The following is a 25,831-nucleotide window of genomic DNA, read 5'->3' on the forward strand; positions in this document are numbered from 1 at the left end:
CAACCATATGTATCAGTAGCTAGGTGAGTACAACAGAACAACCATATGTATCAATAGCTAGGTGAGTACAACAGAGCAACCATATGTATCAGTAGCTAGGTGAGTACAACAGAACAACCATATGTATCAGTAGCTAGGTGAGTACAACAGAACAACATATGTATCAGTAGCTAGGTGAGTACAACAGAACAACCATATGTATCAGTAGCTAGGTGAGTACAACAGAACAACCATATGTATCAATAGCTAGGTGAGTACAACAGAACAACATATGTATCAATAGCTAGGTGAGTACAACAGAACAACCATATGTATCAATAGCTAGGTGAGTACAACAGAACAACATATGTATCAATAGCTAGGTGAGTACAACAGAACAACATATGTATCAGTAGCTAGGTGAGTACAACAGAACAACATATGTATCAATAGCTAGGTGAGTACAACAGAACAACATATGTATCAGTAGCTAGGTGTGTACAACAGAACAACATATGTATCAATAGCTAGGTGAGTACAACAGAACAACAGTGGTGTTAGTGGTTGTCCTTTAACCGATGAGCAATGGCTTTTTCTTTCATTGCGGTGGATAGAAAAAACGTGCACTGGTTCATATTTCTCTACATCCACTTGATCAATGTGTTTACCCAGGTAGCTTCTCTTCTAACCAGTTGGAAATATATATGTTTACTTATCTACTGCGCTTCACACTCAACGGTTTTCCCAGAATGGCTGCTGTGTTGGGAAGGGAGATCTCCTGCGTTAGTTTGTGTGGCTTGGCTGGGACATGAATAAACAACATGAATACGTGTCTTGGTTTTGGTTCAGAGTTGTACTGTGAGTGAGCTTGCCAAATGTGACTGTGAATGGCAAAGTAAACAAGATAGCTATATATGTGTGTGTGTGTGTCAAATGACACCCTATTCCCTATATAGCGCACTACTTTAGACCAAAACTGTGGTCAAAAGTAGTGCACCAAATAGGGAATAGGGTGCCATTTGAGATTTTAAAAAACAAACTATTTCAGCTCATCGAGCATGAGCCCTTTTCCACTGATTGGCTGAAGTATAATATATTGTTCCGTGGAATAGATTCTCAGTGAGGTTTTTCTAACCTCATAATGATCCCACTATAAAATGCTTGGTTTGAAACCACAGTAATTAGTGTGTGTGAATGGGGATCGTTTCAGTCTTTGTCTAGTGGGGATTGTTTTAAAGCCTAGATTGATTTTCAGCGGTGCTTTTGTCACCTTCTGTCGTTCAAGCAGTCGTTTGCTACCACCGTGTGTATAGAGGTCTCCTAGCATTTTATTCTGCTGTTGAGCTATTGTTCTGGTAACTCTTGTTCAATTCATGTTGACGGACGACCACCATTTTGAATTGGAAATGAGATCCTTTCTGTAAATCTCACTTGATTTCCACAAGTTTAACAACCTAGCTAACCCACATTTATCCAATTATTTTTTCTGAAAGTACTTTATTTCTCTTGAATGGCTTCATTGTAAATGAAATAAACTGAGATGTTTGTGTTACAACATAGACTGGTCCTTTTGGATCCGTCTACGTTGTAACTAGTCTGGTAGGACTCTTCCCCGTCTCTTCCTCTCCCCTCCCATCTGGATTTGTAAACGTGTAAAGTAGCTCCTCAAAGACACCACGAAGGCTAAAAGGGCAGGAAGGACTTACAGCAGAGACGCTGTACGTCAAATTAAATAAACGTTTATTTGTTGCGTACACAGATTTGCAGATGTTATCGCAGATGCAGCTAAATGCTTATGTTTCCAGCTCCAACAGTGCAGTAATATCTAGCAATACAAAACAATACACACATAATCCAGGAAGCAATACAAAACAATACACACATAATCCAGGAAGCAATACAAAACAATACACACATAATCCAGGAAGCAATACAAAACAATACACACATAATCCAGGAAGCAATATAAAACAATACACACATAATCCAGGAAGCAATACAAAACAATACACACAATCCAGGAAGCAATACACACATAATCCAGGAAGCAATACAAAACAATACACACATAATCCAGGAAGCAATACAAAACAATACACACATAATCCAGGAAGCAATACCAAACAATACACACATAATCCAGGAAGCAATACAAAACAATACACACATAATCCAGGAAGCAATACAAAACAATACACACATAATCCAGGAAGCAATACACACATAATCCAGGAAGCAATACAAAACAATACACACATAATCCAGGAAGCAATACACACATAATCCAGGAAGCAATACAAAACAATACACACATAATCCAGGAAGCAATACAAAACAATACACACATAATCCAGGAAGCAATACAAAACAATACACACATAATCCAGGAAGCAATACAAAACAATACACACATAATCCAGGAAGCAATACAAAACAATACACACATAATCCAGGAAGCAATACAAAACAATACACACATAATCCAGGAAGCAATACAAAACAATACACACATAATCCAGGAAGCAATACAAAACAATACACACATAATCCAGGAAGCAATTCACACATAATCCAGGAAGCAATACAAAACAATACACACATAATCCAGGAAGCAATACAAAACAATACACACATAATCCAGGAAGCAATACACACATAATCCAGGAAGCAATACAAAACAATACACACATAATCCAGGAAGCAATACAAAACAATACACACATAATCCAGGAAGCAATACAAAACAATACACACATAATCCAGGAAGCAATACAAAACAATACACACAGAGGGAATAGGGCTCTGGTCTAAAGTAGTGCACTATATAGGGAATAGGGCCCTGGTCTATAGTAGTACCACTATATAGGGAGTAGGGCTCTGGTCTAAAGTAGTGCACTATATAGGGAGTAGGGCTCTGGTCTAAAGTAGTGCACTATATAGGGAATAGGGGGCCATTTGGGAGTCAGAATGACTGTATTATAACGTTGTATCTACTTGTCAAGTTAAAGATGCACTGTGCAGAAATCACTCCTCCATTTCCTGGTTGCTACAATTGTAACAGTTCACCTCATTTCAGTTTATGACAAAACAAGCAAGTATAGTATAGAGAATCATTGTACCATCTAAACCGGCTGTGAAATATATTTTCCATAACCAAACCGAAAGTAAAAGATCCAAAAACAAAACGTAAGAACGGGAAGCATAGAAAAAGATATACAGTTTCTTAGAATTGCTTTCAAACAATTTCTGTGTGAAATCAGTCAGTTCGCCCCAAAAGTTTTAAAATGCTACTTTGTTAAGATTGAGTCATGTGTTGGAGGAAAATAAAGCCTCTGATGTCCCTCTCTTCTCTCCCCTCTCTTCTCTCCCACCTCTTCTCTCCCACCTCTTTCTTTCTCTCCCTCCCTCCCACCTCTTCCCTCCCTCCCTCCCTCCCACCTCTTCCCTCCCTCCCTCCCTCCCTCCCTCCCTCCCTCCCTCCCTCCCTCCCTCCCTCCTTCCCTCCCTCCCTCCTTCCCTCCCTCCTTCCCTCCCTCCTTCCCTCCCTCCTTCCCTCCCTCCCTCCTTCCCTCCCTCCCTCCCTCCCTCCCTCCCTCCTTCCCTCCTTCCCTCCCTCCCTCCTAACAAAGCTGTTTTCTCTTGCTCTTTCTCACTCTCTCTCAATATCCTTTTCCTCTTCAACTTGTCTGCTCATCCCTGGTGAATGGATTAAATGGAGTTATTAGATCTCAGTGCTTAGAATGCCAGGGCCTCTGAGCCTTCACTGCCAAGTCTCGGTCTGTTTCATATTGCCCCCTATTCCCTACATAGTGTACTACTTTTGACCAGAGCCCCAAGGTCTCTGGTCAAGAGCAGTGCACTATAATAGGGAATAGGGTTGCCAGGCTACCCAGACTCCTAGCTCCAGCTGAAACGCTACGCCCACGGACGTTTGTTTTGTCTCCTCAAGGAGTCTGGATCTGACTGCCTGACCATTCACCGAATGCAAACACATTCGGGCCGTCTGATTAGTCCCAGAAACCAATGGGTTGGGCCAGAACACACGTGGTTGTGAAGCAGCGTTTAAAAGTACGTAATTGGCTTTGGCTTTGATACTGTGATTGGTTAGAGACGACCCAATCGCTGATGACTTTTTGTCACCACAAACATCACCTAAACAACATTGAATGATGGCAGATCCATACTGACGTATGTAGTGAACGACAGAGCAGGGGAAGGATTTAGTGTGAGTCGTCAGGCAAGGAACAGGCAGTCAGACTAGACTCATCCATGTCAACTGTTCTGTTGTTTAAGCTATAGCTGACTTATTTGTATTGCCAAGCAGCACTTTCTCTGTCCCTCACCACTTCACCCACTCTCTCTCTCCTTCCTCTCTCTCTCTCCCCTCTCACTCTGTCCCTCCACGTCCCCTCTCTCTCTCCTTCCTCTCTCTCTCTCCCCTCTCACTCTGTCCCTCCACGTCCCCTCTCTCTCTTGGCCTCTCTCTCCCTCTCCACTTCACCCTCTCTCCTTTCCCTCTCTCTCCCTCCACCCCCCTCTCTCCCTCCACCCCCCTCTCTCTCTCCACCCCCCTCTCTCTCTCCACCCCCCTCTCTCCCTCCACCCCCTCTCTCTCCCTCCAACCTCTCTCTCTCCCTCCAACCCCTCTCTCTCCCTCCAACCCCCCTCTCTCTCTCCACCCCCTCTCACACACACACGTCTGTTGAATTCTGTCTGTGACACCGTTGCTGGCTTTTATGTGGCTACACTTAGTGTCCATTTGTGTCTGAAGGATTTATTTGTAATATTGAAAAACGGCAGTTGGTATATGAGTATTTTTGTTGTTCCTTACCGCTTGTGTGTTTTAACTTGCTTCTATAAGGGATTTTCCCCCTTCAATTCCACATGGAAATATAACACATCATATATAATGTAGAAATTCTCTTTTGTGTGTAAAAGCACAATCATGTTGATATTCACATCCACTGAATTCAGAACAATGGTACACAAAGTAACCTGTGGGTGGGGGGAGGTGGGGGGGGGGGGGGGGTGGGAGGTGGGAGGTGGGGGGGGTGGAGAGGGAGGTGGGAGGTGGGGGGGGTGGAGAGGGAGGTGGGAGGTGGGAGGGGGTGGAGAGGGAGGTGGGAGGTGGGAGGGGTGGAGAGGGAGGTGGAGGTGGGAGGGGGTGGAGAGGGAGGTGGGAGGTGGGGGGGTGGAGAGGGAGGTGGGGGGGGGGGAGGTGGGGGGGTGGAGAGGGGGGTGAGAGGGAGGTGGGGGGGGGGGGGTGGAGAGGGGGGTGGAGAGGGAGGTGGGGGGGGGGTGGAGAGGGAGGTGGGAGGGGGGGGGGGGTGGAGAGGGAGGTGGAGGTGGGGGGGGGGTGGAGAGGGAGGTGGGGGGGGGGTGGAGAGGGGGTGGGAGGTGGGGGGGGTGGAGAGGGAGGTGGGAGGTGGGGGGGGGGGTGGAGAGGGAGGTGGGGGGGGGGGTGGAGAGGGAGGTGGGAGGTGGGGGGGGGGTGGAGAGGGAGGTGGGAGGTGGGGGGGGGTGGAGAGGGAGGTGGGGGGAGAGGGAGGTGGGGGGAGAGGGAGGTGGGGGGAGAGGGAGGTGGGGGGAGAGGGAGGTAGAGGTAGGGGGAGAGGGAGGTGGGGGGAGAGGGAGGTAGAGGTAGGGGGGGAGGGAGAGGGAGGTAGAGGTAGGTAGAGGTAGGGGGAGAGGGAGGTAGGGGTAGGGGGAGGTAGAGGTAGGGGGAGAGGGAGGTAGGGGGAGAGGGAGGTAGGGGGAGAGGGAGGTGGTAGCATAAGGTAGTGAGAGAGCCAAGCCCTTGTTAATTAGGCACCAAACAAAATACAACTGAACTGAAACAGCAAGGACTACCTGAAGTTGTTCACGTTTTTGCTACGGTCTGCCCTAATGAATACAACCCTGGTAGAACAGCAATCCACAGCAGCCAGGGGACTCTCGGCAGTGTTTACCCTCACTCTGTCAATGCTGTTTCAGGTCACACAAACGGCTAATGTTGTAAACTGAAACATGCCAGCTTTTTACGGTTTCTCACTTAAATGGTGAGACGGGCTATTGCTTGGTTGAATGCATCTGTTCATTGTGTTTGTATAGATGGAGGCTATAGGTTTGGTTTCTGCTCTATTTCTGAATTGTGCTTTGAAATGTAATCTCGATAGGGGAGTCAACCATGCATGTCACGCAGTGGGAGTATGTGGGTGAAAGAGAGGGACTGTGTATAGATCACAAGGGAGGGTTCTTTAGACTCTGGGCTGGGAACTGTTTACCAGCCCTCTGGTGGATTACAGACGAGGGGTCTCTAGACTCCGGGCTGGGAACAGTTTACCAGCCCTCTGGTGGATTACAGACGAGGGGTCTCTAGTCTCTGGGCTGGGAACAGTTTACCAGCCCTCTGGTGGATTACAGACGAGGGGTCTCTAGACTCTGGGCTGGGAACAGTTTACCAGCCCTCTGGTGGATTACAGACGAGGGGTCTCTAGACTCTGGGCTGGGAACAGTTTACCAGCCCTCTGGTGGATTACAGACGAGGGGTCTCTAGTCTCTGGGCTGGGAACCGTGGGGAGGGGTCTCTAGTCTCTGGGCTGGGGACCGTGGGGAGGGGTCTCTAGTCTCTGGGCTGGGGACCGTGGGGAGGGGTCTCTAGTCTCTGGGCTGGGGACCGTGGGGAGGGGTCTCTAGTCTCTGGGCTGGGGACCGTGGGGAGGGGTCTCTAGTCTCTGGGCTGGGGACCGTGGGGAGGGGTCTCTGGGCTGGGAACAGTAGGGAGGGGTCTCTGGGCTGGGAACAGTAGGGAGGTGTCTCTGGGCTGGGAACAGTAGGGAGGGGTCTCTGGGCTGGGAACAGTAGGGAGGGGTCTCTGGGCTGGGAACAGTAGGGAGGGGTCTCTGGGCTGGGAACAGTTGGGAGGGGTCTCTGGGCTGGGAACAGTAGGGAGGGGTCTCTGGGCTGGGAACAGTAGGGAGGGGTCTCTGGGCTGGGAACAGTTGGGAGGGGTCTCTGGGCTGGGAACAGTAGGGAGGTGTCTCTGGGCTGGGAACAGTAGGGAGGGGTCTCTGGGCTGGGAACAGTAGGGAGGGGTCTCTGGGCTGGGAACAGTAGGGAGGGGTCTCTGGGCTGGGGACCGTGGGGAGGGGTCTCTAGTCTCTGGGCTGGGGACCGTGGGGAGGGGTCTCTAGTCTCTGGGCTGGGGACCGTGGGGAGGGGTCTCTAGTCCTCTGGGCTGGGGGACCGTGGGGAGGGGTCTCTAGTCTCTGGGCTGGGGACCGTGGGGAGGGGTCTCTAGTCTCTGGGCTGGGAACAGTGGGGAGGGGTCTCTGGGCTGGGGACCGTGGGGAGGGGTCTCTGGGCTGGGGACCGTGGGGAGGGATCTCTGGGCTGGGGACCGTGGGGAGGGGTCTCTAGTCTCTGGGCTGGGAATAGTAGGGAGGGGTCTCTAGTCTCTGGGCTGGGAACCGTGGGGAGGGGTCTCTAGTCTCTGGGCTGGGAACAGTAGGGAGGGGTCTCTAGTCTCTGGGCTGGGAACCGTGGTGAGGGGTCTCTAGTCTCTGGGCTGGGAACAGTGGGGAGGGGTCTCTAGTCTCTGGGCTGGGGACCGTGGGGAGGGGTCTCTAGTCTCTGGGCTGGGGACCGTGGGGAGGGGTCTCTAGTCTCTGGGCTGGGAATAGTAGGGAGGGGTCTCTGGGCTGGGAACAGTAGGGAGGGGTCTCTAGTCTCTGGGCTGGGAACAATAGGGAGGGGTCTCTGGGCTGGGAACAGTGGGGAGGGGTCTCTAGTCTCTGGGCTGGGAACAGTGGGGAGGGGTCTCTGGGCTGGGGTCCGTGGGGAGGGGTCTCTGGGCTGGGAACAGTGGGGAGGGGTCTCTGGGCTGGGGACAGCCCTCTGGTGGATTACAGAGGAGGGGACACGCTCTCCTTTTGAAAGGAGACACGCAACATGTTTTGTAGCACAATAAATAACACACTACTCCGTATCTATTGATCTGCAGCGCTGCCTCTCTGTGGTGCCCATTTTGGACAATGGGGTGGGTTATTGCTTTGGTTCTTTTTATTTTTGAGAAAGTGAAATGACCTATTTTAAGGCATGTCTACTTTGACTCTTTAGGGTGCAGCTTTGTTTTTGTATTTGGCTGGAGTTGGGGGGAGATTTTCACATTTTAATGATAGGATTTAGGGTATGGACACACTGGTAGTGTTTCCTGGCCGAGAGTACTGAGCAGGGTGCCGGCCATAACATGTAAACATACATGTAGAATCGGGAGAAGATGTTGGCGTCAGATGTACCCCCAAAAGCAAAATGTGCAATGTGTTTTCCCCTTCACATTGTGATGACAAACAGAATTTATTTATGATTTTACATTTGTTTTTTAAACGACATAAAAGCAAAACAGTGTGTCCCTTGAAAGACAGGCAGAGGAACACTTCTATTTGATTAATTACTGTATTAAATCAAACCAAATGGCCTTGACAGCCGAACATTACCGTTGGACTTTTGTCGATGGCAACTCAACATTTTAGAAAAATGTCTGTCTGTCTTGCCTCTGCTACTCGGAACGGGCTGGAGAGTCTAATTAATGTGTTATCTACAAATGCAAATGAGAGAGAGAGAGAATAGGCATTAAGCCAGAGAGCCGCACACACAGAGCACAGGATCCTAACGTTACCTTCCGTGTATTTTACATCACCTCCGTCATCTCCATGGTTTTTATAACGCTGATCATTACTCAAACACCAATATTGTAATCCCCTACTTCATATCCCCCACCACGTTCAATTATAACACATCTTAACAGTAAACACGTAGGCTGTGAGTGGATGGCAGATGTATTTCAAATCTGTATATGGTTTTAATAACAATAGGTTCTTGTATTCAGTCTTTTCGTATGCATTAAGCAGGGCCGTCATGTGAAGGCTGGGGATTTATTGGTGTGCTGCTGTGTGTAGCAGCGAGAGGCTCGTCACTATCATTGCCATGTAAGTGAACGTTTGATCTTGCTCGGTAGTGATATATCACATACTGGTGGTTGTGCGGTACGTTTTGTTTTGCCGTTGTTTTTTGTTGTTCTTTCTTCTATAACACCATAATCCCCAACGGGTTACTATCAAAAAATCACCAACCTACCGTCCCCGTTTTCGTTCCTCGTCTCTCCTTTGTCCCGACTCGACCGTCGATCATTAGAATCCAGCTCATGTTTTTGTTTTGCTCGGTGTTTTAGTGTTGAGGGGGGGGGGGGGGGGTGCTCCTAAACTAGTGTCTGGTTAAATAAAGACTAGGTCAGCCATGTGGATGCGTCTGTTGAACAGCTGAAGAGTGCTACAGCCTACGGAGAGACGGAACGTGTAATGTGTGCATATGAAAGGGGGGGCGAGGAGGAGGAGGGGGGAGAGCGTGTGTGGAAAAAGGAAGCGGAGTCTGTGAACGAACAGCGAACTCACTGATATCCTCCTGGACCCGGAGCACTCAATACAAAACAAGCTACTTTTTTTTTGTTCATACGCAAGATATCAAGGAGCTACACCACCGCGAGAGAAAAAAAAGGGGGAAACGGAGGCAACCGTGTGTTTTCGGGAAAGGCTGCCTCGGCGATTATTACGTGATTACATGAGCAAAAGTGAGACCAGGCAGGGCCGTCTTTTGTTGAGGCAAGTGGTCGTTTGCCTGTGTAGCAGGCAGCTAAAGGATAAAGTGTCTGCCTGATTATTGTTTCAAGCCTCTGGTTTCTTGGATTTGGCCCAGGACACCGGGGTTTATTCGACGGGGTCATCCTTCGTGAGGATTGAAGTAGTTTGTAGCGGTTACTTTGGAACTGTACAGTCATCAGACTGGCGGGTGAGTAGTTGAATACGACACACAAGAAAAAAAGAAACGTGGAGGGGGTTGAAGGAGGAGGGGGATAAAGAAATTGAATGTTGGCGAGCGTTGGGACGAGTTTAGGAGATTTTAAAAACACCAGTTACATTTATTTGGTCGTTGTTTTACTGCAGGTGTTGGTTGCCATTTACGATAATACACTTATAGTATTTGGAAGGGGAAGCGTGTGTGACCTAGAGTTAAATGTTTCTGTATGTTGTAACGAGCCTGGAACTTGGCTGTCCCACTGAACACCCTGGAGAGAACAGACATACCCAGGGACCCACAGGACTGTTCTTTTAACGGCTTTTAAACTGTTTCACACTATTAGTAAAAAAAACACACAAAAAATGGCTACGATTATTATTAATAAGTTTGGACTTCGTCCAACTGATGTGTAGGCAACTTTTGAAGTTTAAAGTTTTTCAACCAACTACTAATCATAAGTATTGACGTTTTCACAATGATCCAGTTTGTATACACATACTGTGTGTGTGAGAGATGTGTGAAGAACAAATGAAACTACTACTGTAATAAGAAAAGGAGGGGGGGGAATCCTCCAACAGGCCCAACTGTTGATGTAAACGTTTAACAATCCAACATGTGTTGTTTACAGTTCATTGGGAGCTGGGTATAGGTAGTAGGTTAATTGTATTTACTGCTTTACCGGTTACATACTAAGATACGTAGTGATTTATTTTCCCATACGGGGAAATTTAGTTTGCGGCTTTGTGTACATTAAAAACATATCATCAAGCATACAAAGACAAGACGATACGTGATTCGGGGGCTTCCATAGACCAATAACAGAGGCTAGCTTTACTCCATATAGTCCAAGGACCCGACAGAGGTCTGTTTACAGGTGAATTGGCTCTGGGAGGCAAAACAGCCAAATACTCCCACTAAACGTGAATCATCGATTCTCAATTGCGATACTGTTCTTGAAACAACAGAAATCCCTCTACTTTTAATATCACGTCAAAAATAATTTCACATATCCAAAATACCACTTACCACTGTTATAACTGCTTTTAACACAGTTGTAGCCAACAGTATTTTTCAGTGACAACAGGTTTGTGTTTCCGTGTCTTTTTTCATTTTAAACACAGGTGTTTGGAGACACAGATGGTTAATTAACACAGGTAGTCCACTCTGTCCTCTGTTTTAAACACAGGTGTTTGGAGACACAGATGGTTAATTAACACAGGTAGTCCACTCTGTCCTCTGTTTAAACACAGGTGTTTGGAGACACAGATGGTTAATTAACACAGGTAGTCCACTCTGTCCTCTGTTTAAACACAGGTGTTTGGAGACACAGATGGTTAATTAACACAGGTAGTCCACTCTGTCCTCTGTTTTAAACACAGGTGTTTGGAGACACAGATGGTTAATTAACACAGGTAGTCCACTCTGTCCTCTGTCTGTTTTCTGTAAACAAGCGCTGTAACATGGAAATACTGCCGTGTGGGAAGCCTGACCCTATAACTGTGTTTTTATTGAAAGATAAGATCCTTATTCTCCCTATACCGAATCGCAAGTGAGCGTCTTAACAAAACTCCCCCCGTACAGAAGACGCCTTCGTCCAATTATTCTTGTGTAATGGAATGGAGAGTCATGATCGAGGGTTCGGGCGATTCATAATGGTTCAACTGGTGAAGATGGACCAGTACATTAGACTCCTTCACAGCAGCCCTCCCTCCAGACTGACCTGTGTGGCCCCCCAGCACATGTAGCTCTGTCTCCCTCCAGACTGTGACCTGTGTGTCCCCCCCCCCAGCACATGCAGCTCTGTCTCCCTCTATACTGTGACCTGTGTGGCCCCCCAACACATGCAGCTCTGTCTCCCTCCAGACGGTGACCTGTGTGGCCCCCCTCAGCACATGTAGCTCTGTCTCCCTCCAGACTGACCTGTGTCCCCCCAACACATGTAGCTCTGTTTTCCTCCAGACGGTGACCTGTGTGGTCCCCCAACACATGCAGCTCTGTCTCCCTCCAGACTGTGACCTGTGTGGCCCCCCAGCACATGTAGCTCTGTCTCCCTCCAGACTGACCTGTGGCCCCCCAACACATGCAGCTCTGTCTCCCTCCAGACTGACCTGTGTGGCCCCCCAGCACATGCAGCTCTGTCTCCCTCCAGACTGATGTGTGGCCCCCAGCACATACAGCTCTGTCTCCCTCCAGACTGTGACCTGTGTGGCCCCCCCAGCACATGCAGCTCTCTCCTTGCTGTAATGCAGAGATAGAAATGTGTGGGTGGGGCCTTGCCTGGGATTTGAATCAGAGTATTAGGTCAGGCCTAGACAACAGTATTTGTATTGTTATCTGAAGTGTAATCATTACATTTACATTTAAGTCATTTAGCAGACGCTCTTATCCAGAGCGACTTACAAATTGTCGCAAACCGGTGCAAACTGAAAACGTTTTGCTACCAAAAAATAAAACGCTTTTTATTGGACAGATTCACGTAAGTCCCCTCCCTGTTTTTGCTTCCTGGTGAACACACCATGGATGTTGGCCATATAATGCAGGGTAAATGATTGAACATAGGATTTGAACATAGGCCTACGTCAATGGGTTTGAACCAGACAACGGCAGTATTTCTCTCGTCCTGTAGTAGACGGCAGTCATCTTATCTGATGGTTATGTATAGGCCAGGCATACTAGGAAGAGGAAGTGGTTGTTTACTTAAAGCGCTGAAATTGGTCATACTGTCTGTACACATACATGTGACTAGAGTGATGTCAGTAGGTCGAACCTCCAGGCTATTTGGATATACTGAATGACTAGGTCTCAATAGTATAAAGATTGCTTTTAGATCAGTTATTAATCAAATCAAGCAACGTAAGTATCTACGTCCGCCATTTTGTCTAGAAATCACTGTCTCATAAGTAATTTGTTTAAATGTTGTTAAAAAAAAAATGTCAGTAAAAAAAACGTGTGTCCATATGAACTCTGATATTAATGAGGTAGTCTAGTAGATGGTCTTGGCAGTGTGTCCATATGAACTCTGTAATGTTAATGATTTCATAGTTAATCTAGTAGATGGTCTTGGCAGTGTGTCTCCAGGCACACAGTGTTTCCTGTGGTACAGCAAGACACATTGTCTGTCTGTGTCCCCTTGTTAGCCTGCTAACTGAGCAGTGACCTCTAGCAGCCTCAGTCTAGCTGAATGATTCTGATGTGATTCATCCACTGGAGAGTGGAGGAGAGCACTGAGTGCTGCCCTAATGGGACCCTATCCCCTTTATAGTGCACTACTTTTGACCAGGGGCTATAGGCCTCTGGTCAAAAGTAGTGCACTATATTGGGCCCTTAAACTCAACTCTTGACCTCCAAAGCAAGTTCCTCTCTGCATTGTTCCCACACCCGAATCAGGGACTGATTTTAGACCTGCGACACCAGGTGGGTGCAATTTAATGATCAGGTAGAACAGAAAAGCAGCAGGCTCCGGACCTGATAGAGGGAACATCGGGCCTATTTGGGGAACACCCACTGCTTGGCTAACTAATGCCTAGCACAAGGAATATAGTCTCTAGCGATAATGGGATATAGGGAATCAAGTACACTTCCTGTATTGTATTTGGTACACATGACAAAGTATTTTATTTGTAGCTTTTTGGTGGCAGCTGTGGTGGCATCTATCAAGTGTAAAATGTGTCTGTTGATCTTTGTTTAACTATCTTGAGTTGAAAGGTATGTAGATGACTGACAGAAGTTACCTACAGTCCCTAGTCCCCCCCCCCCCCCCCCCCCCCCCCTCCTTTACTGGAGCACTACACTTCCCTTGTGTACTAGCTCCTCCATTAAGATGATGGACCATTTCCTCTCTAATTCAATTGAGTGTAGTGAAACTAACCGGATGAGGCGTGACCTCTGGGGACAACACGGAGGGTTCAAAGTAGGGCGATATGGCCTAAAAAAATCCCATCTTAATTTTTTTTTCTAAACTTATAGGCGATTTACAAGATTTAATAAAAAATTGAAAAAAAATTCTCTAAATAACCTTTGTACAATTTAAAGGTCATATACATATTGCTTTTCTAACAGTCAGGAATAATCTAACGAATTCAGGGCTTGTAAAATTATACCTAGGCAGTATATAAGCCTTCAACAACCATAACACCCACTAATTATTTTTATCAAAATAGTTTTGCTAATGTATTAAAAATAAATAACAGATACCTTATTTACATAAGTATTCATACCCTTTGCTATGAGACTGGAAATTAAGCTCAGGTGCATCCTGTTTCCATTGATCATCAAAATACCATCTCTGCAGCACTCCACAAATCAGGCCCTTATGGTAGAGTGGCCAGACGGAAGCCACTCCTCAGTTAAAGGCACGTGGCAGCCTGCTAGGAGTTTACCAAAAGGCACCTAAAGCACTCTCAGACCATGAGAAACAAGATTCTCTGGTCTGATGAAACCAAGATTGAACCATTTGGCCTGAATGCCAAGCATCACGTCTGGAGGAAACCTGGCACCACCCCTACGATGAAGTATTGTGGTGGCAGCATCATGCTGTGGGGATGTTTTTCATTGGCAGGGACTGGGAGACTAGTCAGGATCGAGGGAAAGATGAACGGAGCAAAGTACAGAGAGATCCTTGATGAAAACCTGCTCAGGACCTCAGACTGGGGCGAAGGTTCACCTTCAAACAGGACAACGACCCTAAGCACACAGCCAAGACAACGCAGGAGTGGCTTAGGGACAAGTTTCTGAATGTCTTTGAGTGGCCCAGCCAGAGCCCGCACTTGAACCCAATCGAACATCTCTGGAGAGACCTGAAAATAGCTGTGCAGTGACGCTTCCCATCCAACCTGACAGAGCTTGAAAGGATCTGCAGAGAAGAATGGGAGAAACTCCCCAAATACAGGTGTGCCAAGCTTGTACCCAAGAAGACTCGAGGCTGTAATCGTTGCAGAATGACCTAAAGCAAAGTGTCTGAATACTTATGTAAATGTGATATTTCTACTTTTACATTTTAATAAATGTGCAAAAAAAAACAACTGTTTTTACTTTGTAATTATGGGGTATTGTGATGTCATTATGGGGTATTGTGATGTCATTATGGGGTATTGTGATGTCATTATGGGGTATTGTGATGTCATTATGGGGTATTGTGCTGTCATTATGGGGTATTGTGATGTCATTATGGGGTATTGTGATGTCATTATGGGGTATTGTGATGTCATTATGGGGTATTGTGTGTAGATGAGTGAGGGAAAACTATTTAATCTATTTTAGAATAGGGCTGTTATATAACAATGTGGAATAAGTTAAGGGGTCTGAACACTTTCCGAACCCACTGTAGGAGTGTTTATATTTCAAGTTTAGCCAGCGTGGATCTATTTGCTAGCATACATGGTTGAACAGTTGAATTATGAACACTTCTGTCTGTCTCCAACTGAACAGCATGCTCAGCCCAGCTTGTTTCTCAGAATGATAGCAAGTTGACAATTCCTTTTATATAGTTGTGTTTTTGGCTGATTGCACATTTATAAAACCGACTTAGACAGCTGGTATAACAGTCTTTGGCTAAAATGCTGCTATCGGTACGTGGTAGCACAATGCCACACACATTTTCCAGAATCAATGTTAATTGATACTCCCTTTTTAGTTGCGTCTGCTCTGCGAGCAATTATATTTTTCTAACGATACACTTTTTAACTTCTTCTCAATTATGGTGTTCATATGACCTATTCTTGTTGAACCAAACCTCAAATGCAAATAGCTAGTTGAAACCTCTTGTCAGAGGAATAAGTGATCTTTGTTGTGTGAGTGGCAGGGGGATGGGCCTGGTGTGTGTGTGTGTGTGTGTGTGTGTGTGTATGTATGCAGAGAGGAAGAGACTAAGTGAAAGGTTTCACTCTCGCCAAAATATGTCCAAAATAAGCCCAATGTGTCATCTGCTTTCCCGCCTTTGGGACAAGGGCTATATACAGATCTCTGGTGTAAATGGGAAGGTGCACACAGCTCAGAAGGAGCAAAGGAGACGAAACCAAGAAGACATGAGAACCAGCGGACATAAACGCCCATAAAAAACAATAAAAGTGATTCTTGATAAACAGGCATTTGAAATATTGAGTAAAAACATACATTCAAATGAATTCTGTATATTGCCCGGCCCTAGATCAAAATGTTTTCTTCTCAGAAACCGAAGTGGTTTTAACACACATTTTAAAGTTGTCATAGTCAGCTCTATGCTATCCTATGTGTGTGTTAAACACTGTGGTAATTGTCTTATGTTCGTTGGATTGAAACTTATATATATATATTCTTTGTTTAAACTATGCTGACTTGTCTATTCACATAGCAACACCTACAGCTTAGTAAGTACATTCCCCGTAACAACACCTCTTACCATAAACAGAGTTTATAGACCTAGTCGTCTAGACAATCGCGCACGCACATTCAGACACACAGAGAGAGAAGAGAGAGAGAGATTCCTCATAAAGTGGGTAGTTATAACGGCTTGGTTCACTAACTGCTAGGAGGCAGCTAGATGAACATGGACCGTTAGAGGAACATTTAACCCGTAAGAGTCTAAGCCAGAGGGGGTTGTTCTAAGCTATATGGAATTGTTTTAAGAAGGTCATACCAAGGATCATTTCCCTATTTGATTTAGAATTTTAAGACCCCTTGAAGTATCAAACATTTGGTAAAAAAATATATGTATTTCATGTATAAAAAAAAGAAAGTGGGGGCCATACTGCTATTAGTCCATACAAACGCATTGAATAACAGATTCACTACATGGAACAGTCTAACCCCCCCCCCCAAAAGTTAATCTGAAGGAAGTTTGTTCTGAAGTGTCTGTCCGATTTCTGAGATGTAAGATCAGAAAAAGAAATACAAATTCTACATGTATTTCACCCCTTATTTATCTCACTAAACACTCTCCATATATACTTTCGTAAATCTTTTCAGCTGGTAGCGTGGGACCTTGAGACGAGTCTTGTGAGGCCTGTGGGTGTACTAGAGCAAAACAACTGACATGTACGTGTTTGTAAGCGTCACCTTTCCACGGAGGGGTCATATTAATGCGTGTAGCACAAACGGTTTGGAAACTACAGACAGAAGTTGGCAGATGGGCTGTACCGACTTCAAACAAGTCCGAAGATGCATGTGTGGGGGGGGAGGGAGTCGTAGAGCAAAACAGAGAACTTCTAATAGTCTGTATATGCTACAGACGATTTTGTGAGGAGATTATTCAGGATGTCTCTCATGGTCTGACAAACACCGTTCTAGCTGTCACCTTTCACCCCAGAAGCAGATGTGGCAGATTGAGACCCATCTAATGCGGATATCTCTAGTTTTATACAAACAGATTTTTACATGGAGTTTTGAATGACTAATTATGCTAATTAGATTTCCAGTGCGGGGGGCGCAGCCATCGACCCGAAGGGGTTTTAATCTGTTTGTAAACTCGCTTTCTTTTTAACCAATACCCTTTTAGAGCTACAGTAAGGGATTCCTAACTGACCTACCAGCCATTCTTTTCTCTTTGTTTTCTAAATGTGGATAATGTGGATAATGGTTGTTCACTTGTTCCTTCTCACCAGTAGAATGTTCTGTCAGCCAACCAGAAGAGAGAATGTCTTTTTGTGTATGTCCCAATTCATTGAGTCACTGGGTCGTCTCAGTAAGAGGGCTTTTCCCGTCTCTGTCAGCAGCTTTGGGATGGCTTACATTTCTGCTCTGATGTTCATAATGTGCATCCCAAATGGCACCCTATTGGTCCTGGTCTAAAGTAGTGCACTATATAGGGCCCTGGTCTAAAGTAGTGCACTATATAGGGCCCTGGTCTAAAGTAGTGCACTATATAGGGCCCTGGTCTAAAGTAGTGCACTATATAGGGCTCTGGTCTAAAGTAGTGCACTATATAAGGCTTTGGTCTAAAGTAGTGCACTATATAGGGAATAGGGCTCTGGTCTAAAGTAGTGCACTACATAGGGAATAGGGCTCTGGTCTAAAGTAGTGCACTATATAGGGCCCTGGTCTAAAGTAGTGCACTACATAGGGCTCTGGTCTAAAGTAGTGCACTACATAGGGCTCTGGTCTAAAGTAGTGCACTACATAGGGCTCTGGTCTAAAGTAGTGCACTACATAGGGCTCTGGTCTAAAGTAGTGCACTACATAGGGCTCTGGTCTAAAGTAGTGCACTACATAGGGCTCTGGTCTAAAGTAGTGCACTATATAGGGCTCTGGTCTAAAGTAGTGCACTATATAGGGCTCTGGTCTAAAGTAGTGCACTATATAGGGCTCTGGTCTAAAGTAGTGCACTACATAGGGCTCTGGTCTAAAGTAGTGCACTATATAGGGCTCTGGTCTAAAGTAGTGCACTACATAGGGCTCTGGTCTAAAGTAGTGCACTATATAGGGCTCTGGTCTAAAGTAGTGCACTATATAGGGCTCTGGTCTAAAATAGTGCACTATATAGGGCTCTGGTCTAAAATAGTGCACTATATAGGGCTCTGGTCTAAAGTAGTGCACTATATAGGGCTCTGGTCTAAAGTAGTGCACTATATAGGGCTCTGGTCTAAAGTAGTGCACTACATAGGGCTCTGGTCTAAAATAGTGCACTATATAGGGCTCTGGTCTAAAGTAGTGCACTATATAGGGCTCTGGTCTAAAGTAGTGCACTACATAGGGCTCTGGTCTAAAGTAGTGCACTATATAGGGCTCTGGTCTAAAGTAGTGCACTATATAGTGCTCTGGTCTAAAGTAGTGCACTACATAGGGCTCTGGCCTAAAGTAGAAAAAATAGAACAAATTTAAAAAATATATATATATTTGTTTTTGATACCTAAAGGGGTCTTAAAATTCAAAACCAAATGATCCATAGTATGCATATCTTAAAACGATTCCATTTTAAAACAAGGTATCATTATTTAGAACAGGGATGGGCAACTGTAGGCCAGCAGACCCATTTTTATTTCCCTCTTCGTGTTGAGAGTTACAGTAACCGAATACACAAGGTGGAGTTTCAAAATTTGGTTGTGCATCAGCAATCACTGAATTACCTAACCTAAAACTTACCTAGCCGTAACTATTTTAAATGTCGACTTCAATGGTGTCGGGCACGTTCCAAGGATTCCGGATAGCACAGACCATGAGAGTACATTATGACAAGCACAAGCTAGCTGTTCATCATGACAATGTTTTCTTACAGAACCCATATGTCCATTACACTGTTATTGTATACAAAATGTATTGGCGATTCATTTCAACCGCAAATAGCATGCGATGATGCCTGTAAACGTTTATGCAGGCAAATTATTGCCGCACTGGTTTTAGTCACACTCTCTAATTTGGCAAGCTAACATTAACTACTTATCTCATCATAAAGGCAACCACATGGCCTGAATAATAATTCTGCGCCAACTGCAGATTGCATATTTCGGAAAACGTATTCAATTAGCAGACGAGCTAACATAATATGCCCAGTAACAGTGCTCACTTTGGCACCAGTCCAGTGTTGGTACATAAGTAGCATACATTGCTAACTAGCTAAGCTAACTACCTTGTTGTGCTAGACAGCTAAGCTAACTACCTTGTTGTGCTAGACAGCTAAGCTAACTACCTTGTTGTGCTAGACAGCTAAGCTAACTACCTTGTTGTGCTAGACAGCTAAGCTAACTACCTTGTTGTGCTAGACAGCTAAGCTAACTACCTTGTTGTGCTAGACAGCTAAGCTAACTACCTTGTTGTGCTAGACAGCTAAGCTAACTACCTTGTTGTGCTAGACAGCTAAGCTAACTACCTTGTTGTGCTAGACAGCTAAGCTAACTACCTTGTTGTGCTAGACAGCTAAGCTAACTACCTTGTTGTGCTAGACAGCTAAGCTAACTACCTTGTTGTGCTAGACAGCTAAGCTAACTACCTTGTTGTGCTAGACAGCTAAGCTAACTACCTTGTTGTGCTAGACAGCTAAGCTAACTACCTTGTTGTGCTAGACAGCTAACGTTAAGGAAGTGAGAATGTGATGAGGGGAGTACTGATTGCTTTTGCTGAAGTGTATTTTTGATGATTTATTTATACAAGTACGCTGACTGTGGCCAGCAACTCACGGTCAAACCACCATTGCTACTCCCTCTCACGTTATACATCATAAATTAACGCTGCTAAATGAATATAGGGGAAAAACGGAATGTCACAGAGCCTTTAACGTCCCTGCTGTTTCCACGTCCTAACCATTACGGTGACAGCTCCTCTGACACCATTTTACACCACCGTTACTAGAGAGAGAGAAAAATGACTAGCCTCTCAATCATCTCTAGAAGTACTATACTATCATGGCTATGAAATGTACCCCCCCTCCCCTCTATGAAATGTAACCCCCCCCCCCCCCCCCCCTCCCCTTTAGGAAATGTAACCCCCCCTCCCCTTTAGGAAATGTAACCCCCCCCTTTAGGAAATGTAACCCCCCCCTTTAGGAAATGTAACCCTCCCCTTTAGGAAATGTAAACTCCCCCTCCCCTTTAGGAAATGTAACACCCCCCCCCCCCCCCCCCCCCCCCCTCCCCCCTTCCCTTCTATGAAATGTAACCCTCCCCTTTAGGAAATGTAACCACCCCCCCCCTCTCCCCTCTGACATGTAATCCCCCCCCTCCCCTCAATGAAATGTAAACCCCCCCCTCCCCTCTATGAAATGTAACCCTCCCCTCTATGAAATGTAACCCCCCCCCTCCCCTCTATGAAATGTAACCCCCCCACCCCCTCCCCTCTATGAAATGTAACCCCCCCTATGAAAGGTAACCCTCCCATGAAATGTACTAGAGAATAAACCCTCTTTGTCTTTAGTTAATGTAAGGTTGTATTTTCCTATAGAGACAGTCTGGTATTAACTGCTTTACTGCTGCTAGCCTGCACAGCCAACCACACCCAAATACAGACCGTCATTTGTTGTTACACAGCTCAAATTATATTGTTAGTGATGCAGGAGATTAACTCTGTGCGTGTGTGTGCTCGCTGGATTCATGTGTATTTTGCGTCTCTTGAGTGTTCGCTGGAGGAACGAGCAAGTAGTTTGTGTGTGTTGTAGCATAGGCTGTACATAAGCAAATTGTCCTTTTGTTACATTGTTGTACACTACACAAGCATTGCACATAAGGTTGTACACAGTTTATGTACAATACAATCATCAGGAGTAGAAACAAAGAACAAAAGTGACGGCTTCTAAACTACTAGCAGGGATGCGAACAGGGCTAGTGTACCACACCACTGCTACACGCTGTGCTTTCATTTCCTATCTAAGCAAGTAAGCATTTAATGTGTATAAATGTATCACAGCTTTATTTATGCATAGAATCTACTGTTAAGACTGAATTATACATTACCCTCATATATAATGAATCAACCCCTATTCCTTAATGATTAGTTGTCGGGCCCAGGCAGAGTGGGAATATTTAATGAATCAACCCCTATTCCTTAATGATTAGTTGTCGGGCCCAGGCAGAGTGGGAATATTTAATGAATCAACCCATATTCCTTAATGATTAGTTGCCGGGCCCAGGCAGAGTGGGAATATTTAATGAATCAACCCATATTCCTTAATGATTAGTTGCCGGGCCCAGGCAGAGTGGGAATATTTAATGAATCAACCCATATTCCTTAATGATTAGTTGCCGGGCCCAGGCAGAGTGGGAATATTTAATGAATCAACCCATATTCCTTAATGATTAGTTGCCGGGCCCAGGCAGAGTGGGAATATTTAATGAATCAACCCATATTCCTTAATGATTAGTTGCCGGGCCCAGGCAGAGTGGGAATATTTAATGAATCAACCCATATTCCTTAATGATTAGTTGTCGGGCCCAGGCAGAGTGGGAATATTTAATGAATCAACCCATATTCCTTAATGATTAGTTGTCGGGCCCAGGCAGAGTGGGAATATTTAATGAATCAACCCATATTCCTTAATGATTAGTTGCCGGGCCCAGGCAGAGTGGGAATATTTAATGAATCAACCCCTATTCCTTAATGATTAGTTGTCGGGCCCAGGCAGAGTGGGAATATTTAATGAATCAACCCATATTCCTTAATGATTAGTTGCCGGGCCCAGGCAGAGTGGGAATATTTAATGAATCAACCCATATTCCTTAATGATTAGTTGTCGGGCCCAGGCAAAGTGGGAATATTTAATGAATCAACCCATATTCCTTTAATGATTAGTTGCCGGGCCCAGGCAGAGTGGGAATATTTAATGAATCAACCCATATTCCTTTAATGATTAGTTGCCGGGCCCAGGCAGAGTGGGAATATTTAATGAATCAACCCATATTCCTTAATGATTAGTTGTCGGGCCCAGGCAGAGTGGGAATATTTAATGAATCAACCCATATTCCTTAATGATTAGTTGCCGGGCCCAGGCAGAGTGGGAATATTTAATGAATCAACCCATATTCCTTAATGATTAGTTGCCGGGCCCAGGCAGAGTGGGAATATTTAATGAATCAACCCATATTCCTTAATGATTAGTTGTCGGGCCCAGGCAAAGTGGGAATATTTAATGAATCAACCCATATTCCTTTAATGATTAGTTGCCGGGCCCAGGCAGAGTGGGAATATTTAATGAATCAACCCATATTCCTTTAATGATTAGTTGCCGGGCCCATTCAGTGGGAATACTTAATGATACATTTACTTCATTGATCTCCGCTTCTTTTTAACCAATTGTGTTGCAAAGCTTAATTTGTCCCACTTAGCATTTAGGTTTATTCTTTAGTTGAAGAATAATTATCACTGTTTTGTGTTTGTTTTTTAAATGTGCCATCTTAAGGACTGTGTAGCCTAGTTAGCCTTGTGGATTCAATTAAATTCGACCTTTCCATTTGAGAATGCTGAGCTCAGTATTAGCAGTGTAGTTTTTTTTTAATACAGCCAGTTTTCAGTATTCTCTCTTACTAGGTTTTGTATGTTTCCCGTCTCGTGCCCCTCTTGTCCGTGTGTACGTTGAGCAGTCTTATCCATATAGACGTCAAGAGTTCAATTAGAAGGTATAGCATTTTCTTCTGTCTGGACACACAATGACCACGCATCCACACACACCGTGGGCCCTGGTCAAAAGGAATGACCCTTTTATTACTGTAGCAGTGAGTATAGCTGAGTGGCTGTTGTATAGAAACTACACTGTCTCGGTAGAACTAAACAAACGTTTGGTTCTACAGTCTCTGTAGTACTCTGTAGTACTACTGTCTTAAAGCAGTGGTCACCAACCTTTTTTTCTGATTTAAGATTTTTTTTAAATTTAAAAAAGCAAGTTATGATCTACTGCTCAGAATTATTTTTAAACATGACTGTAACATTTAACCTAATAAAAAAAACATTCTGTAGGAATGAGGTTTGCAGTAGGTCTAATACATTATCACAGCATATTGACCATGCTCTGCCTGTTAGTGTTGCTCTCCTCAGACCCATATTAAATACATTATCACAGCATATTGACCATGCTCTGCCTGTTAGTGTTGCTCTCCTCAGACCCATATTAAATACATTATCACAGCATATTGACCATGCTCTGCCTGTTAGTGTTGCTCTCCTCAGACCCATATTAAATACATTATCACAGCATATTGACCATGCTCTGCCTGTTAGTGTTGCTCTCCTCAGACCCATATTAAATACATTATCACAGCATATTGACTATGCTCTGCCTGTTAGTGTTGCTCTCCTCAGACCCATATTAAATATATTATCACAGCATATTGACCATGCTCTGCCTGTTAGTGTTGCTCTCCTCACACCCATATTAAATACATTATCACAGCATATTGACCATGCTCTGCCTGTTAGTGTTGCTCTCCTCAGACCCATATTAAATACATTATCACAGCATATTGACCATGCTCTGCCTGTTAGTGTTGCTCTCCTCAGACCCATATTAAATACATTATCACAGCATATTGACCATGCTCTGCCTGTTAGTGTTGCTCTCCTCAGACCCATATTAAATACATTATCACAGCATATTGACTCTGCTTGGCCTGTCAGTGTTGCTCTCCTCAGACCCATATTAAATACATTATCACAGCATATTGACTATGCTTAGCCTGTTAGTGTTGCTCTCCTCAGACCCATATTAAATACATTATCACAGCATATTGACTCTGCTTGGCCTGTCGGTGTTCTTCTCAGACCCATATTAAATACATTATCGCAGCATATTGACTCTGCTTGGCCTGTCGGTGCTCTCCTCAGACCCATATTAAATACATTATCAAATCATATTGACTATGCTTGGCCTGTCGGTGTTCTCCTCAGACCCCTATTAAATACATTATCACCGCATATTGACTATGCTTGGCCTGTCGGTGTTCTCCTCAGACCCATATTAAATACATTATCACAGCATATTGACTATGCTTGGCCTGTCGGTGTTCTCCTCAGACCCATATTAAATACATTATCACAGCATATTGACTATGCTTGGCCTGTCGGTGTTCTCCTCAGACCCATATTAAATACATTATCACAGCATATTGACTGCTTGGCCTGTCGGTGTTCTCCTCAGACCCATGTTAAATACATTATCACAGCATATTGACTATGCTTGGCCTGTCGGTGTTCTTCTCCGACCCATATTAAATACATTATCACAGCATATTGACTATGCTTGGCCTGTCAGTGTTCTTCTCAGACCCATATTAAATACATTATCACAGCATATTGACTATGCTCTGCCTGTTAGTGTTGCTCTCCTCAGACCCATATTAAATACATTATCACAGCATATTGACCATGCTCTGCCTGTTAGTGTTGCTCTCCTCAGACCCATATTAAATACATTATCACAGCATATTGACTCTGCTTGGCCTGTCAGTGTTGCTCTCCTCAGACCTATATTAAATACATTATCACAGCATATTGACTCTGCTTGGCCTGTCAGTGTTGCTCTCCTCAGACCCATAATAAATACATTATCACAGCATATTGACCATGCTCTGCCTGTCAGTGTTGCTCTCCTCAGACCCATATTAAATACATTATCACAGCATATTGACCATGCTCTGCTGGTTAGTGTTGCTCTCCTCAGACCCATATTAAATACATTATCACAGCATATTGACCATGCTCTGCTGGTTAGTGTTGCTCTCCTCAGACCCATATTAAATACATTATCACAGCATATTGACTATGCTTGGCCTGTCGGTATTCTTCTCAGACCCATATTATATTTCAAAACTCAAGCTTTGGTAAAGTAGATCAGTTGTATTACAGCTGCAGTGCTGGTTGTAGTGCCAGTGGAAGTAGGGAGAAGTGCGTTTTGATGTTTAATAGAAGTGTTGAAAAAACCGTTCACAGTGCTGAATAAAAACTTAGCAATGAACTCATGAAAACAGCAGTTGTTTGCTGCTTTCTTTGACAGTCTTTCTGGTCAAGATATATAAAATCTCACGTAGCCTTGTATCAAAATTTGCTGTGGGGTTGTGGAAGTTGTATGCACAGTGATTTGAGTTATCCGATTGGCCAGCGCGGTAGGCACAATTGATTTAGCACTCCTGGTCCGCCAGGTAGGCGGAGTTCGTCCCTTCAGACAAATGACACGGTACAACATGGAAACACTGCCTGTCTGGTACGCAGGGCTTCTAAATCAAGTCCACCTACCGCCAACAGCGCAAGAGGAATTGAGAAGAAAAAAAACTGGCTTTATCCGTTGGCTTTTCAACAGAAATGTTTGACTAGGAATGCCTTGAAGATCGACCGGTTGGTGATTACTGGTCAAAAGACCGCTGCCTGCTTCTCTTTAGTTGTCTGTTTACTCTTAGCACCTGCCTTGTCAAGCATGTAACATGGTTTGAGTGTAGCCTTTGTATTGCTTAACTCCTGTTCAAGCACATTATTGCAGTACACTGCCTAAGTCATCATAATGATAACAGCAGAACCTTTTGATTCAATTGGATCCTGTGAGATTAATCAGAGACCTCGTTTCTCTGTTATAATGAGCTCAACGGTATTGGGCCAATGCTGCACTAGACATGCCCTAGGACTAGGCTACATGGTATGG

General features: G+C 44.7%; 2 protein-coding genes across 8 annotated transcripts in view; one reads left to right on the forward strand and one right to left on the reverse strand.

Annotated features, from left to right (window-relative positions):
* The window catches only part of rerea (arginine-glutamic acid dipeptide (RE) repeats a), a 395,944-nt gene that overhangs the window by 91,751 nt on the left and 278,362 nt on the right, over positions 1-25,831 (forward strand). For 3 of the 7 annotated variants that reach the window (XM_055891265.1, XM_055891266.1, XM_055891260.1), the window contains exon 1: positions 9,242-9,801. The exons of 3 other annotated variants lie outside the window; for them this stretch is intronic. The gene's annotated coding sequence lies outside the window, so the exon portion shown is untranslated. Of the gene's footprint in view, positions 1-9,241; positions 9,802-25,831 lie in introns of those variants that run through there. One more of the 7 variants, XM_055891264.1, reaches the window with a different exon arrangement.
* On the reverse strand, positions 6,616-9,147 carry LOC129829540 (uncharacterized). The gene is made up of 3 exons (XM_055891295.1): positions 9,094-9,147; positions 7,569-7,854; positions 6,616-7,124 (listed from the first exon to the last, which is right to left on the reverse strand). Exons 1-3 carry the CDS (start codon positions 9,145-9,147, stop codon positions 6,616-6,618), a joined length of 849 nt encoding a protein of 282 aa, XP_055747270.1.

Source organism: Salvelinus fontinalis, chromosome 31 (genome assembly GCF_029448725.1).
Source record: "Salvelinus fontinalis isolate EN_2023a chromosome 31, ASM2944872v1, whole genome shotgun sequence".
Taxonomy (NCBI): Eukaryota; Metazoa; Chordata; class Actinopteri; order Salmoniformes; family Salmonidae; genus Salvelinus; species Salvelinus fontinalis.

Excerpts from the sequence above, each read along its gene's own strand:
- LOC129829540 (XM_055891295.1), bottom strand. The coding sequence starts at position 9,147 with ATGATCGACGGTCGAGTCGGGACAAAGGAGAGACGAGGAACGAAAACG. Across the intron at positions 7,855-9,093 it reads GAGGAACGAAAACGGGGACG|AGGGCTGTCCCCAGCCCAGA; the intron begins GTAGGTTGGTGA and ends GTAATCCACCAG. Across the intron at positions 7,125-7,568 it reads ACTAGAGACCCCTCCCCACG|CCCAGAGACTAGAGACCCCT; the intron begins GTCCCCAGCCCA and ends CACGGTCCCCAG.